Raw genomic sequence first — 13744 nt, forward strand, 5'->3', positions numbered from 1 at the left:
CAACTCAGCTGCGCTGTGCTGATCCCCCTCATCAGCAGCAAGGTCAGGGACCTCCACCAAGTCCTCCTCCTCCTCCCCCTCAGAGGTGGACTGTGCAGCTGCTTGCCGCTCCTGCTGGTCCAAGGCTGCCGCTCCCTGTTCCAGCAAAGCATCGAGGGCCCTGTTCAGCAGACAAACTAGGGACACCCACTCGCAGACCATAGCATGGTCCCTGCTCACCATGTTAGTGGCCTGCAGAAAGGGAGCCAGCACTAAGCACACCTGCTGCATGTGCCTCCAGTCATCATCGGGGACGATGGACGGGATGTTGCTGGTCTTGTCCCTTCTCTGAGCGGCGGAAACAGTGGCCTGGGCAAGGTACTGGTTGACAGCGTGCTTCTGTTCAACCAGACGCTCCAACATCGCCATGGGGTGGAGTTCCAGCGAGTTGGAACGTCAAGGATCAGCCGATGGCGTGGCAGCTCCAGCTCCTTTTGCACGTCTTCCAGGCTCGCACAGGCTGCAGCCGAGCGCCGGAAGTGACGCACAACGTTCCTTGCCGTTTCCAGCAGTTCGCCCATCCCCTGGTAGGTGCGCAAGAACTTCTGCACCACCAGGTTCAGCACGTGGGCAAGACAGAGATGTGGGTCAGGTTTCCCCTGTCAATTGCGGCAACCAGATTGGCTCCATTGTCGGCCACCACCTCTCCGACTCTGAGGCCTCTGGGGGTCAGCCAAATCCTCTCCTGCTCCTGGAGTTTGGCCAACACATGGGTTGCCATCAGTTTGGTCTTCCCAAGGCTGACCAAGTGCAGAAGCGCTTGGCAGTGGCGGGCCTTCACGCTGCTGCTGAGGCGGGGGGTTTGGCCAGGTGTGTCGGAGGATGGCAGAGGATCGGAGGAACCTGCTGCAGTTCCCCTGACCCTGCGGGGTTGCACCATCCACTGTGTTGCTGCTGCTGCTGTGCCCGCTGCTGCTCTCCCATCCTCACCCCCTTCCACCAAGCTGACCCAGTGGACAGTGAAGGACAGGTAGCGGCCTGTCCCGAAGCGGCTGCTCCAGGAGTCCATGGTGACGTGGACCCTTTCACCAACCGCGTGCTCCAGCCCTCGCTCCACATTGGCCATCACAAAGCGGTGCAGTGCAGGAACGGCCTTGCGGGCGAAAAAGTGTCTGCTGGGGAGCTGCCAGTCTGGGGCTGCACAAGCAAGCAGCGCACGCATGTCGCACCCCTCCTGCACGAGCGTGTACGGCAGGAGTTGGGAGCACATGGCCCGTGCCAGCAAGCCGTTCAGCTGACGCACGCGACGGCTGCTGGGAGGTAGAGCCCTAACCACCCCCTGGAAGGACTCGCTCAAAAGGCTCTGGCGTGGCCTTTTGCTGGCATGGGAATCAGCGGACACAGCAGAGGAGGCCACTGAGGACTGGCTGCCAGAACAGGCCTCATTGTCGGCGGCAAGAGTTGCAGAGGGGGGAGGAGCAGTGCGTTTCCGCACTCCTGCTGGTGCTGCTGGAGGAGCAGGAGGGCGGGTGGCTGCTATTGCTGCTGCTGCTGCTGAAGGCTGTGCAGTGATGGGTGTGGTGCCACTGCCAGCACCAGATGCCTTCAGCCTCTGGAACTCCTCATGCTGGTGGAAATGTTTCGCAGCAAGGTGGTTGATGAGCGAGCTGGTGCTGAACTTTAAGGGGTCTGCACCTCTGCTCAACTTCCGCTGACAGTGGTTGCAAGTGGCGTACTTGCTGTACACTGTGGGCATGGTGAAAAATCGCCAGATTGGTGACAAAAACAACCCCCTACGGCCTGGAGCCGCTGCTGCCTGTCTTCCTGTGGTGGTTGGGGCGGGGGCTTGGGTGCGGCTGGTGGTGGTACTGGCAGATGCTGCTGCTGCTGCTGCTGAGCCTGAGACACCAGCAGGCTGTGGGACCTGCCTACTGCTGCCAATGCTTGCAATGATGCGCCTCCTTGCAAGGCCCACAAGCGCATCCTCCTCCTCCTCCTCCTCAGAGCTGCTGATGACGACATCCCCTGGAGCTGGTGGCACCCAGTCTTTGTCTGTCACCGTGTCATCATCATCATCCCCCTCCTGAAACATGTCCTGCTGTGATGATAACCCCCCAAACTCCTCTCCTGATGCATGGATGACTGTCTTGCTGTCCAATCCCTCCTTCCCCAAAGTGCCCATCAGCATCTCCTCCTCAAGATTGCCAACAACAGCAGACAATTTACTCATGATGCCTGGGGTCAAAAGACTGCTGAATGACAGGTCGGCGACTGACGGTGAACTGGCCTCCTCCCCAGGCCCTGCTAGGCGGCTGCTGCGAACAGGGGTGGTGGTGGTGGTGGTGAGGGTGGAGGCCTCGGATGCAGAGCTGATGGCAGGCTGCTCATCCTCCGTCATCAGTTGCACCACAGTGTCTGCATCCTTTTCCTCAATGGGACGTTTCCGACCCGGCTGGAGGAAAATAGGAGCAGGTACTACACGCTGCTGCTGCTGCTGTGTCTCTGCAGCGTGAGTTGCTCCTGCTGGGCGACGCCCAAGGCGTCCACGGCCAGTGGCTATAGGAGGAATGTTAGCCACTGACGCAGCTGCTGCTGCTGTGGAACTGTGCATGGTGGCGTGGCCGCGGCTTGCCACAATGCTGCTCCCTCTCCTCTTGATTCCCTTGCTGCCCTTCCCCTTGCCCAAACCGCGCTGGCTGCCACTTCCAGACATCTTTGATGTTTTGGGCGTAAACAAAAATGTTTTTTAAAAGGGCGGGTGAAAAGTGGGGTACTTTAATGGAGTGGGTTGGTGGGTGAGGTGACACTAATCACTAAGTGATTAGATCGCTAAGTGATTACTAGTACAGTACTAATACAAAATACAATAATTCAGTAATCAGTATAAGTGTGAACAGTGAACAGTGAGTGTGTCCCCTAGTACACTAACTAGAAAATACAATAATCAGTAGTAATCAGATTAAGTAGAAGGAAATAGAGTGTGTGTGTGTGTGTACTGAGTGCACGCACACTCACACGCAGGAGCTAGCCTATGAACAGTGACTGAGTGTCCCTAGTAGTAAGTAGTAAGTAAGTGTACAAGTAGAAATTACAATAATCAGTAGTAATCAGAAGGAAATAGAGTGTGTGTACTGACAGTGCACGCACACACACACGCAGCGCAGGAGCTAGCCTATGAACAGTGACTGAGTGTCCCTAGTAGTAAGTAGTTAGTAAGTACAACTAGAAATTACAATAATCAATAGTAATCAGAAGGACATAGAGTGTGTGTACTGTGCACGCACACACGCAGGAGCTATGAACAAACAGTGACAGTGAGTGTCCTAGTACAGTTACTACAAAATACAATCACTCAGTAGTAAAGGTAGGACAGCAGAAACACTGGTATAATAAAATACAATCACAGTTACTACAAAATACAATCACTCAGTAGTAAAGGTAGGACAGCAGAAACACTGGTATAATAAACTAACAGAGGACAGTCACAGGAGGACAGCTGCCCACACAGGCAAGGCCCTGAGGCCTAAAGCAGTGTAAGCTTGCCTGCAGCAGCTGTGTCTGTCTCTATGTAACACACAAGCTACTAACTAAAATACAATGTCTATCTAACTAACAACAATATAGGTGTGTATAGGAGGTGTATGTGAGCAAAAACGCTAGGTAGTTGACCACAATGAAGCTCTTGCTAAGCCAAAGCACAAAGGAGCAGATCTCTCTCTGTACAAAGTCAGGCAAGGACGGAAAAACGGAACATGGCGGACGCTATTTATAGGGTAGGGGCTGGCCAGGGTCCCCCTCTGTGATTGGCTGCCGTCAGAGGGCCTGGGAGCCCTCTGATTGGCTCTAAGGACATCAATCTGGGCTATGATGCTATTCAAGCTCGGTATTCGAGCTCGAATAGCGCTGTTAGCTCGAATAGCTCGAATAGTGAATGGGCTATTCGAGTTCACTCGAATAGCCCATTCGAGTAGCTGCAGCTATTCGAGCTCGGTATTCGAGCTCGAATGGCTGAAAAAGAGCTTGAATATTCGAGCTACTCGAATATTCGAGCTCTGCTGAGCACCACTGGCCCTAACCACCCCCTGGAAGGACTTGCTCAAAAGGCTCTGGCGTGGCCTTTTGCTGGCACGGGAATCAGCGGACACAGCAGAGGAGGCCACTGAGGACTGGCTGCCAGAACAGGCCTCAGTGTCGGCGGCAGGAGTTGCAGAGGGGGGAGGAGCAGTGCGTTTCCGCACTCCTGCTGGTGCTGCTGGAGGAGCAGGAGGGCGGGTGGCTGCTGTTGCTGCTGCTGCTGCTGAAGGCTGTGCAGTGATGGGTGTGGTGCCACTGCCAGCACCAGATGCCTTCAGCCTCTGGAACTCCTCATGCTGGTGGAAATGTTTCGCAGCAAGGTGGTTGATGAGCGAGCTGGTGCTGAACTTTAAGGGGTCTGCACCTCTGCTCAACTTCCGCTGACAGTGGTTGCAAGTGGCGTAGTTGCTGTACACTGTGGGCATGGTGAAAAATCGCCAGATTGGTGACAAAAACAACCCCCTACGGCCTGGAGCCGCTGCTGCCTGTCTCCCTGTGGTGGTTGGGGCGGGGGCTTGGGTGCGGCTGGTGGTGGTACTGGCAGATGCTGCTGCTGCTGAGCCTGAGACACCAGCAGGCTGTGGGACCTGCCTACTGCTGCCAATGCTTGCAATGATGCGCCTCCTTGCAAGGCCCACAAGCGCATCCTCCTCCTCCTCCTCCTCAGAGCTGCTGATGACGACATCCCCTGGAGCTGGTGGCACCCAGTCTTTGTCTGTCACCGTGTCATCATCATCATCCCCCTCCTGAAACATGTCCTGCTGGGATGATGACCCCCCAAACTCCTCTCCTGATGCATGGATGGGCTGCTTGACTGTCGCCACAGTCTTGCTGTCCAATCCCTCCTCCCCCAAAGTGCCCATCAGCATCTCCTCCTCAAGATCGCCAACAACAGCAGACAATTTACTCATGATGCCTGGGGTCAAAAGACTGCTGAATGACAGGTCGGCGACTGACGGTAAACTGGCCTCCTCCCCAGGCCCTGCTGGGCGGCTGCTGCGAACAGGGGTGGTGGTGGTGAGGGTGGAGGCCTCGGATGCAGAGCTGATGGCGGGCTGCTCATCCTCCGTCATCAGTTGCACCACAGTGTCTGCATCCTTTTCCTCAATGGGACGTTTCCGACCCGGCTGGAGGAAGATAGGAGCAGGTACTACACGCTGCTGCTGCTGCTGCTGTGTCTCTGCTGCGTGAGTTGCTCCTGCTGGGCGGCGCCCAAGGCGTCCACGGCCAGTGGCTATAGGAGGAATGTTAGCCACTGACGCAGCTGCTGCTGCTGCGGAACTGTGCATGGTGGCGCGGCCGCGGCTTGCCACAATGCTGCTCCCTTTCCTCTTGATTCCCTTGCTGCCCTTCCCCTTGCCCAAACCGCGCTGGCTGCCACTTCCAGACATCTTTGATGTTTTGGGCGTAAACAAAAAAGTTTTTTAAAAGGGCGGGTGAAAAAGTGGGGTACTTTAATGGAGTGGGTTGGTGGGTGAGGTGACACTAATCACTAAGTGATTAGATCGCTAAGTGATTACTAGTACAGTACTAATACAAAATACAATAATTCAGTAATCAGTATAAGTGTGAACAGTGAACAGTGAGTGTGGGCCTAGTACACTAACTAGAAAATACAATAATCAGTAGTAATCAGATTAAGTAGAAGGAAGTAGAGTGTGTGTGTGTACTGAGTGCACGCAAACGCACACGCAGGAGCTAGCCTATGAACAGTGACTGAGTGTCCCTAGTAGTAAGTAGTAAGTAAGTGTACAACTAGAAATTACAATAATCAATATTAATCAGAAGGAAATAGAGTGTGTGTACTGACAGTGCACGCACACACACACACACACACACACACACACGCAGCGCAGGAGCTAGCCTATGAACAGTGATTGAGTGTCCCTAGTAGTAAGTAGTTACTAGTAAGTACAACTAGAAATTACAATAATCAATAGTAATCAGAAGGAAATAGAGTGTGTGTACTGTACAGACAGTGCACGCACACACACACGCAGGAGCTAGCCTATGAACAGTGACTGAGTGTCCCTAGTAGTAAGTAGTAAGTAAGTGTACAACTAGAAATTACAATAATCAATAGTAATCAGAAGGAAATAGAGTGTGTGTACTGAGTGCACGCACACACACACGCAGGAGCTAGCCTATGAACAGTGACTGAGTGGCCCTAGTAGTAAGTAGTAAGTAAGTATACAACTAGAAATTACAATAATCAGTAGTAATCAGAAGGAAATAGAGTGTGTGTACTGACAGTGCACTGCACGCACACACACACGCAGCGCAGGAGCTAGCCTATGAACAGTGACTGAGTGTCCCTAGTAGTAAGTAGTTAGTAAGTACAACTAGAAATTACAATAATCAATAGTAATCAGAAGGAAATAGAGTGTGTGTACTGTGCACGCACACACGCAGGAGCTAGGAACAAACAGTGACAGTGAGTGTCCTAGTACAGTTACTACAAAATACAATCACTCAGTAGTAAAGGTAGGACAGCAGAAACACTGGTATAATAAACTAACAGAGGACAGTCACAGGAGGACAGCTGCCCACACAGGCAAGGCCCTGAGGCCTAAAGCAGTGTAAGCTTGCCTGCAGCAGCTGTGTCTGTCTCTATGTAACACACAAGCTACTAACTAAAATACAATGTCTATCTAACTAACAACAATATAGGTGTGTATAGGAGGTGTATGTGAGCAAAAACGCTAGGTAGTTGACCACAATGAAGCTCTTGCTAAGCCAAAGCACAAAGGAGCAGATCTCTCTCTGTACAAAGTCAGGCAAGGACGGAAAAACGGAACATGGCGGACGCTATTTATAGGGTAGGGGCTGGCCAGGGTCCCCCTCTGTGATTGGCTGCCGTCAGAGGGCCTGGGAGCCCTCTGATTGGCTCTAAGGACATCAATCTGGGCTATGACGCTATTCGAGCTCGGTATTCGAGCTCGAATAGCGCTGTTAGCTCGAATAGCTCGAATAGTGAATGGGCTATTCGAGTTCACTCGAATAGCCCATTCGAGTAGCTGCAGCTATTCGAGCTCGGTATTCGAGCTCGAATAGCTGAAAAAAGAGCTCGAATATTCGAGCTACTCGAATATTCGAGCTCTGCTGAGCACCACTGCCTGCGGATACCCGACCTATTCGGGTATCCGGATAGAAAAAACGGAAGTACCCTTTAAATAGCTTTAATAGGGGTTTTTAGGGTAAATGATGCATGTAGCATCATGTTTTTTTAAAGGGAAACACTAATTTATTATTTGGTGGACATAAGATAAAAACCTCCAAAAAATGACACCGCAAGTCCGCAATTGTGTTTTCGGTTGAATATAGGTGGTGGTATCAGCAGCAGTGGCCTGTGGCACCGTGGCGGTGGGAGCCAGGCTCCCCTCCTCTGATTGGTTGCTAGGGCTGCTAGGGACCCGGCTCGAGGAGTTCTGATTGGCCGAATGACGTCATCTCCGAATACCGAAGTCGAACCCATGATCACTGCGTCATCTGGCCGAATTCAGGTGCGCCAATTCTGGAACCATGTGAATGTAAATTCGGTATCGCATCGGGCTTCGGCTTCAAACTTCGGCAAACATGAAAAATACCCCAAAAATTCGGGTACATTCGAATTTGAGAGTCCTGATGAGCACCCCTGGTCATGGGTGCAATCATGAATGCATTTGCGACCGGCATTCGTGATTGAGAGCCGATCACTAGTGCCGATTACGACCTCGAGCTCGTGAAAAGCACCACTAGCTGCCGTTGCTAATTACATTTCACAGTAGCAGTGCAGGAGAATACAAGGGACAGTACAGGGAATGAGTCCACAACATCACAGCTGTTCTGTACTTTGCTAGCTGGGTACTCCATATATTTGGACAATAAAATGTAGGGACATTTTTCTCCCCACTTTGGGGGGGGGGGGGGGGTGTTTTATAGTCCAAAAAATATGGTATATTAATTCAATTTCCTCTGAGGTGTCTTTTCTCCAGACTAAATAAACCCAGTTTATTTAACCTTTCCTGGTAAATGAGACTTTCCATTCCTCTAATCAATTCAATTGCTAGTCTCTGCACCTGTCCTAAAACTGCAGTGTCCCTACTGTAATGCTGTGCCTAGAACTGAAAAACATACAGTATTAATTTGAAAGACACTTTTTAAAACAAATGCAAGATGATTAAAAGATCAAGAATTGACCTGGTGTCCATAAAATGGCACAGAATGTTTTTCTTTTAGATATCATGTGAAATGATATTTTAGAAATTATAGTCAGTATGTAAGATATTGATTTTACCTTGCCCATGGTAAACAGCCAGCTGCTATAGATGTTAATGTTCTCATAGAGTAACTGTGACCTTTTATATTTCAAGACCATGTGGTTTATTTGCATATCTAAAACAAATGTATTTTTCTTTCCAAACACAATAAAACTGCAGGTTATGTATACCTTTTTGTTTTGTACTGTGACTGTACATTTATTTAGGATTTAAAGAACTAGTAAAGTCAGCACAACCATTATAATGCTACACTCTACCTAGAATGATTAGGATCCATCTGGCAGGGTGACAAAATAGACATATTGTTTACATTGTCAACACCACATTCATACATTCTTTCAGTAAATAAGTGAATAAGCACTTTGAAATATATATATTTTTGTTAACAGAGAATTTTTATTGAAATTTCAAGCCCAAGGGGCAACAAACAACAACCAAAAAAACCATAAAGAAACTTGAATTGCATTCAAGAGTTCACAAGCTCACAAAAGGCAGAGAACATTAACATAAGGGAAACAGCACTGCTGCAAATTACAGATGCAGAAGAGTCTCAATCTTCCAACTGTAATATTAAATACTTAAAGCAGGAAAAAGTGAAGGCAAGACTAAATAAATTAAAAATAGACAAGGCACCTGGCCCGGATGGCATGCATCCTCGGGTCCTAAGTGTCTTTTGTGAATCTTTTTCAACTGGCAGAGTCCCAGTGGATTGGCGTACAGCCCACGTTTTTCCATTATTTAAGAAAGGCAAAAAATCAGATCCAGGAAATTATAGACCTGTAAGCTTAACATCAGTTGTATGCAAACTATTTGAGGGGTTACTAAGAGATACTATACATTACTTCATAGTAGAAATTAATCTTATTTCTCAGCATCAACATGGGTTTACTAAAAACAGGTCCTGTTTGACTAACATGCTCATGCTGTGGATATTGGGAATGCTGTAGATGTGATATACTTGGACTTTGCAAAGGCCTTCGACCCTGTTCCACACAAAAGTCTGGTGCAAAAGTTTAGGCTGCAAGGACTGGGGAAGAGTCTGTGTGCTTGGATAGGGAACTGGCTAATGGACAGAAAACAAAGAGTTGTGGTCAATGGATCATATTCAAAATGGGTGACTGTTAGCAGTGGGGTCCCACAGAAGTCTGTACTGGTTCCAGTGCTCTTCAATTTATTTATTAATGACCTAGTAGATGCAGTAGTAAGCAATGTTGCTATGTTTGCAGATGATACAAAATTGTGCAGAATCATCAACTCTCAGGAAGATAGGGACATATTGCAAAAGGATCTGGATAGGATGGCTATATGGGCACATAAATGGCAGATGAAATTCAATGTTGAAAAATGTAAAGTCATGCATTTTGGTTGTACCAATGGTCTAGCACCATACAAATAAATGGGATACAGTTGGGGACATCAAACTTGGAGAAGGACTTAAAAGTATTCATCGACAACAAGTTAAATAATCGTACTCAATGCCAAGCCGCTGTAGCTAAAGCTAACAACATTTTGAGATGCATTAAAAGGGAAATAGAAACTCAAGATGCTAGCATAATATTGCCCCAGTTTAACTCTCTAGTAAGGCCACATCTGGAATACAATACAATACAATACAATAACATTTGTAAAGCGCTTTTCTCCCATAGGACACAAAGCGCATAGCTGTGTCTCAGATTAATACAGGGTTGCAGGCTGGGTTGTGTTACAGAGGAGATAGTCAGATGTTCATGAATGCCAGACTGAAGAGGTAGGTTTTCAGTTTAGACTTAAATGCTTCCAGGGATGGAGCTGTCCTGATTGGGTGAGGCAGGGAGTTCCAAAGTGTAGGGGGAGCATGACAAAAGGCTCTGTCTCCAAAGGTTTTGAGGTGGACTCTGGGGGTGACCAAGGTGTTACGTCCTTTTGATCTAAGATTGTGGGGGGTGTGATGTAGTTGCAACAAGTCCTTCAGGTATCCAGGGTCCAGATTGTGCAAGGATTTGAATGTCAGTAAGCCAATCTTAAACAGAATTCTCCATTTTATCGGTAGCCAGTGGAGTGAGCTCAGGGTTGGTGTTATGTGGCAATGGCGGGGTTGGCTCGTTAACAGCCTTGCGGCGGCATTCTGTACTAATTGCAGGCGGCGTAAGTCTTTCTTATGCAGGCCTGTGTAGAGGACGTTGCAGTAGTCTAACCTTGATGTGACAAAGGCATGAATTAGGGTTGGAAGATCCTCTGAAGGAATTAGGTGTTTAATCCTTGCAATATTCCTTAGGTGAAAGAAGGAATGTTTCACAACAGCTGAGATTTGATTCCTGAAGCTTAATTTCAGTTCTGGGCACCACATTACAGGAAAGATATTGCAGTTTTAGAGCAGGTGCAGAGACGAGCAACAACATTGATATGTGGAAGGTCTCACTTACCAAGAAAGGTTAGATAAACTGGGTTTATTTAGTCTAGAGAAAAGACGCCTTAGAGGGGATCTTATTAACATGTATAAATACATCAGAGGGCAATACAAAAGCTTGGCGGATGAGCTTTTTGTCCCTAGGCCTTCTCAAAGGACTAGCGGACATGATCTGCGCATGGAGGAAAAACGTTTTAGCCATTTATTTAGGAAAGGGTTCTTTACAGTAAGAGTGATTGAGACGTGGAATGCATTGCCAATAGTAATAGCAAATTCTATACTGGCATTTAAAGGGGGCTTAGATGCTTTCCTTGTGTTGAAAGACATCCATGGCTACAATTACTAGGTAATGCCCAATGATGTTGATCCAGGGATTTTATCTGATTGCCATCTGGAGTCGGGAAGGAATTTTTTCCCTTTTGGGGCTAATTGGACCATGTCTTGTAAGGGTTTTTTGCCTTCCTCTGGATCAACAGGGATATGTGAGGGAGTAGTCTGGTGGTTTAATTGTTCTCTGGTTGAACTTGATGGATGTATGTCTTTTCTCAACCCAAATAACTATGTAACTATGTAACTATAATGTAATGTAGGCAAAGACCGCAGTTTAGCATCTCCCATAGGAGAGATAACGTCACAGGCGTATATACTATATACAGTTGAAATATAATAAAAAGTCAGAGATCACAGCATTTATCATACAGCATGAAGTTACATATTCCATTGAATTATAATTATCTATGCATATCTTGTATCGATATAGTAATATCCAAGTGTGGAACTATCGTATCCAGTCCATAAACCCAACAACTCAAAATTTTTTCAAATACTGTAACTTGGCCCCTGGCCTGGTAAGTCAGTTTGTACAACGATATATTGGAATTCACCAATGTCTCCCAATCATTCAATTTAGGCAGAACATTCAACTTCCATTTGAGCAGGAGGCATTTTCTACTATAAAAGTATAGGATTCTAATCAATTTCTTTTTGTATTTGTTGTAGGTTACATCCACTAGAATGCCCAATAATCATTGGTAAGCTGAGAGAACTACCGGGAAATTAAATTTCTAATGCATAAAATTATTTCGAATACCGCTGCACCAAGGGACAATACCAGACATAGGCCTCAATTCACTAAGATCATGCTGGAGATGATAAGGCAAGAGAAAACTTACCTCACACAGGCCCATATGCAATTGACTTTTTCTACTGAGTTTTCTCCAGGGAGATAATTTTTCATCTTCGATTTAAAATAACTTTTTAGCACTTTGCAAATGAAAAAGTACCAAAAATTAGATGGAAAAGTGCTACCAAAATTATTTTGAGTATTTGTTTGCTTGCTGGTGATGTAAAAGGCATTTTATTTACAAGTTGTGAAAATATCACCTAGGAGAAAACTCAGGTGAAAAAGTGAATTGCATATGGCCCACAGTGAGAGAGTTATCTTATCTCTTCATTCCTTACGTTACCTCCTCTGTAGTTAATTTACCCCCTCTGTAGTTAAGTTACCTCCTCTGTAGTTATTTTCACACACAGTTAATTAACAGCCTGTCTTTAACTCTGGAGTTATTTTAAGGATTGGAGAGTTAACTTAAAGACAGAAGCGTTAACTTTAGGTTTGCCTGAGGTAAAATGTTTCCTGAATACTACATGCCTTATCACCATGGTAACAACTCTAGAAGAGTTATTAAAGACAGGAGATAAGCTTAGTGAATTGAGGCCATTGTGTAGAAAATGTGCTGCTTCAACCCCACATTTAAAGCAGTTGCTATTATGAGTGGAACTAATCCTAGACAGTTTAACTGATGTGTAATATATCTGATGTTACATAGTTACATAGTTATTTGGGTTGAAAAAAGACATACGTCCATCGAGTTCAACCAGAAAACAAAGTACAACACCAGCCTGCTCCCTCACATATTCCTGTTGATCCATAAGAAGTTGAAAAACCCTTACAAGGCATGGTCCAATTAGCCACAAAAGGGAAAAAATGATTCCCGACTCCAGATGGCAATTGGATAAAATCCCTGGATTAACACCCCTGGGCATTACCTAGTTATAGCCATGGATGTCTTTCAACGCAACAAAAGCATCTAAGCCTCCTTTAAAGAGACACTGAAGTGGAAAAAAAAATTATGATATTATGATTTGTATGTGTAGTACAGCTAAGAAACAAAACATTAAGATCAGATACATCAGTCTAATTGTTTCCAGTACAGGAAGAGTTGAGAAACTCCAGTTGTTATCTCTATGCAAACAAGCCATTAAGCTCTCCGACTAAGTTAGTCGTGGAGAGGGCTGTTATCTGACTTTTATTATCTCAACTGTAAGTGAACTGTTTACTTTTTTTCTGCTAGAGGAGAGGTCATTACTTCACAGACTGCTCTGAAAGTATCATTTTGAATGCTGAGTGTTGTGTAATCTGCACATATTATAGAATAATGCAATGTTAGAAAAAACACTATATACCTGAAAATAAAAGTATGAGAATATTTTCTTTGCTGCTAATCTTCTAGAAATTATTCATAGTACACAACCAATTCATTATATCATATTTTTTTTTTCGCTTCAGTGTCTCTTTAAATGCAGATATAGAATTTGCCATAACTACTTCTTATGGCAATGCATTCCACATCTTAATCACTTTTACTGTAAATAACCCTTTCCTAAATAAATGGCTAAAACATTTTTCCTCTGTGCAGATCATGCCCTCTAGTCCTTTGTGAAAGCCTAGGGAAACAAAGCTCATCCGCCAAGCTTTTATATTGCTCTCTTTTTATTTATTTATTATGCGATATATAGCCTGTTCCATGTTACATAGTTACATTGTTACATAGTTATTTGGGTTGAAAAAAGACATACGTCCATCGAGTTCAACCAGAGAACCAAGTACAACACCAACACCAACACCAGCTTACTCCCTCACATATCCCTGTTGCTCCAGAGAAAGGCGAAAAACCCTTACAAGGCATGGTCCAATTAGCCCCAAAAGGGAAAAAAATTCATTCCCGACTCCAGATGGCAATCAGATAAAATCCCTGGAACAACA

General features: G+C 46.2%; 1 protein-coding gene across 1 annotated transcript in view; it reads right to left on the minus strand.

Annotated features, from left to right (window-relative positions):
* Positions 1-8372, minus strand: part of LOC137525730 (gamma-crystallin B-like) — a 309444-nt gene extending 301072 nt beyond the window's left edge. Inside the window, exon 1 of the mRNA XM_068246914.1 lies at positions 8330-8372. Within this exon, the coding sequence (XP_068103015.1) occupies positions 8330-8338 (9 nt within the window). The 5' untranslated portion in view covers positions 8339-8372. The remainder of the gene's footprint in view (positions 1-8329) is intronic.
* Positions 8373-13744: the final 5372 nt, after the last annotated feature.

Source organism: Hyperolius riggenbachi, chromosome 7 (genome assembly GCF_040937935.1).
Source record: "Hyperolius riggenbachi isolate aHypRig1 chromosome 7, aHypRig1.pri, whole genome shotgun sequence".
Classification (NCBI taxonomy): Eukaryota; Metazoa; Chordata; class Amphibia; order Anura; family Hyperoliidae; genus Hyperolius; species Hyperolius riggenbachi.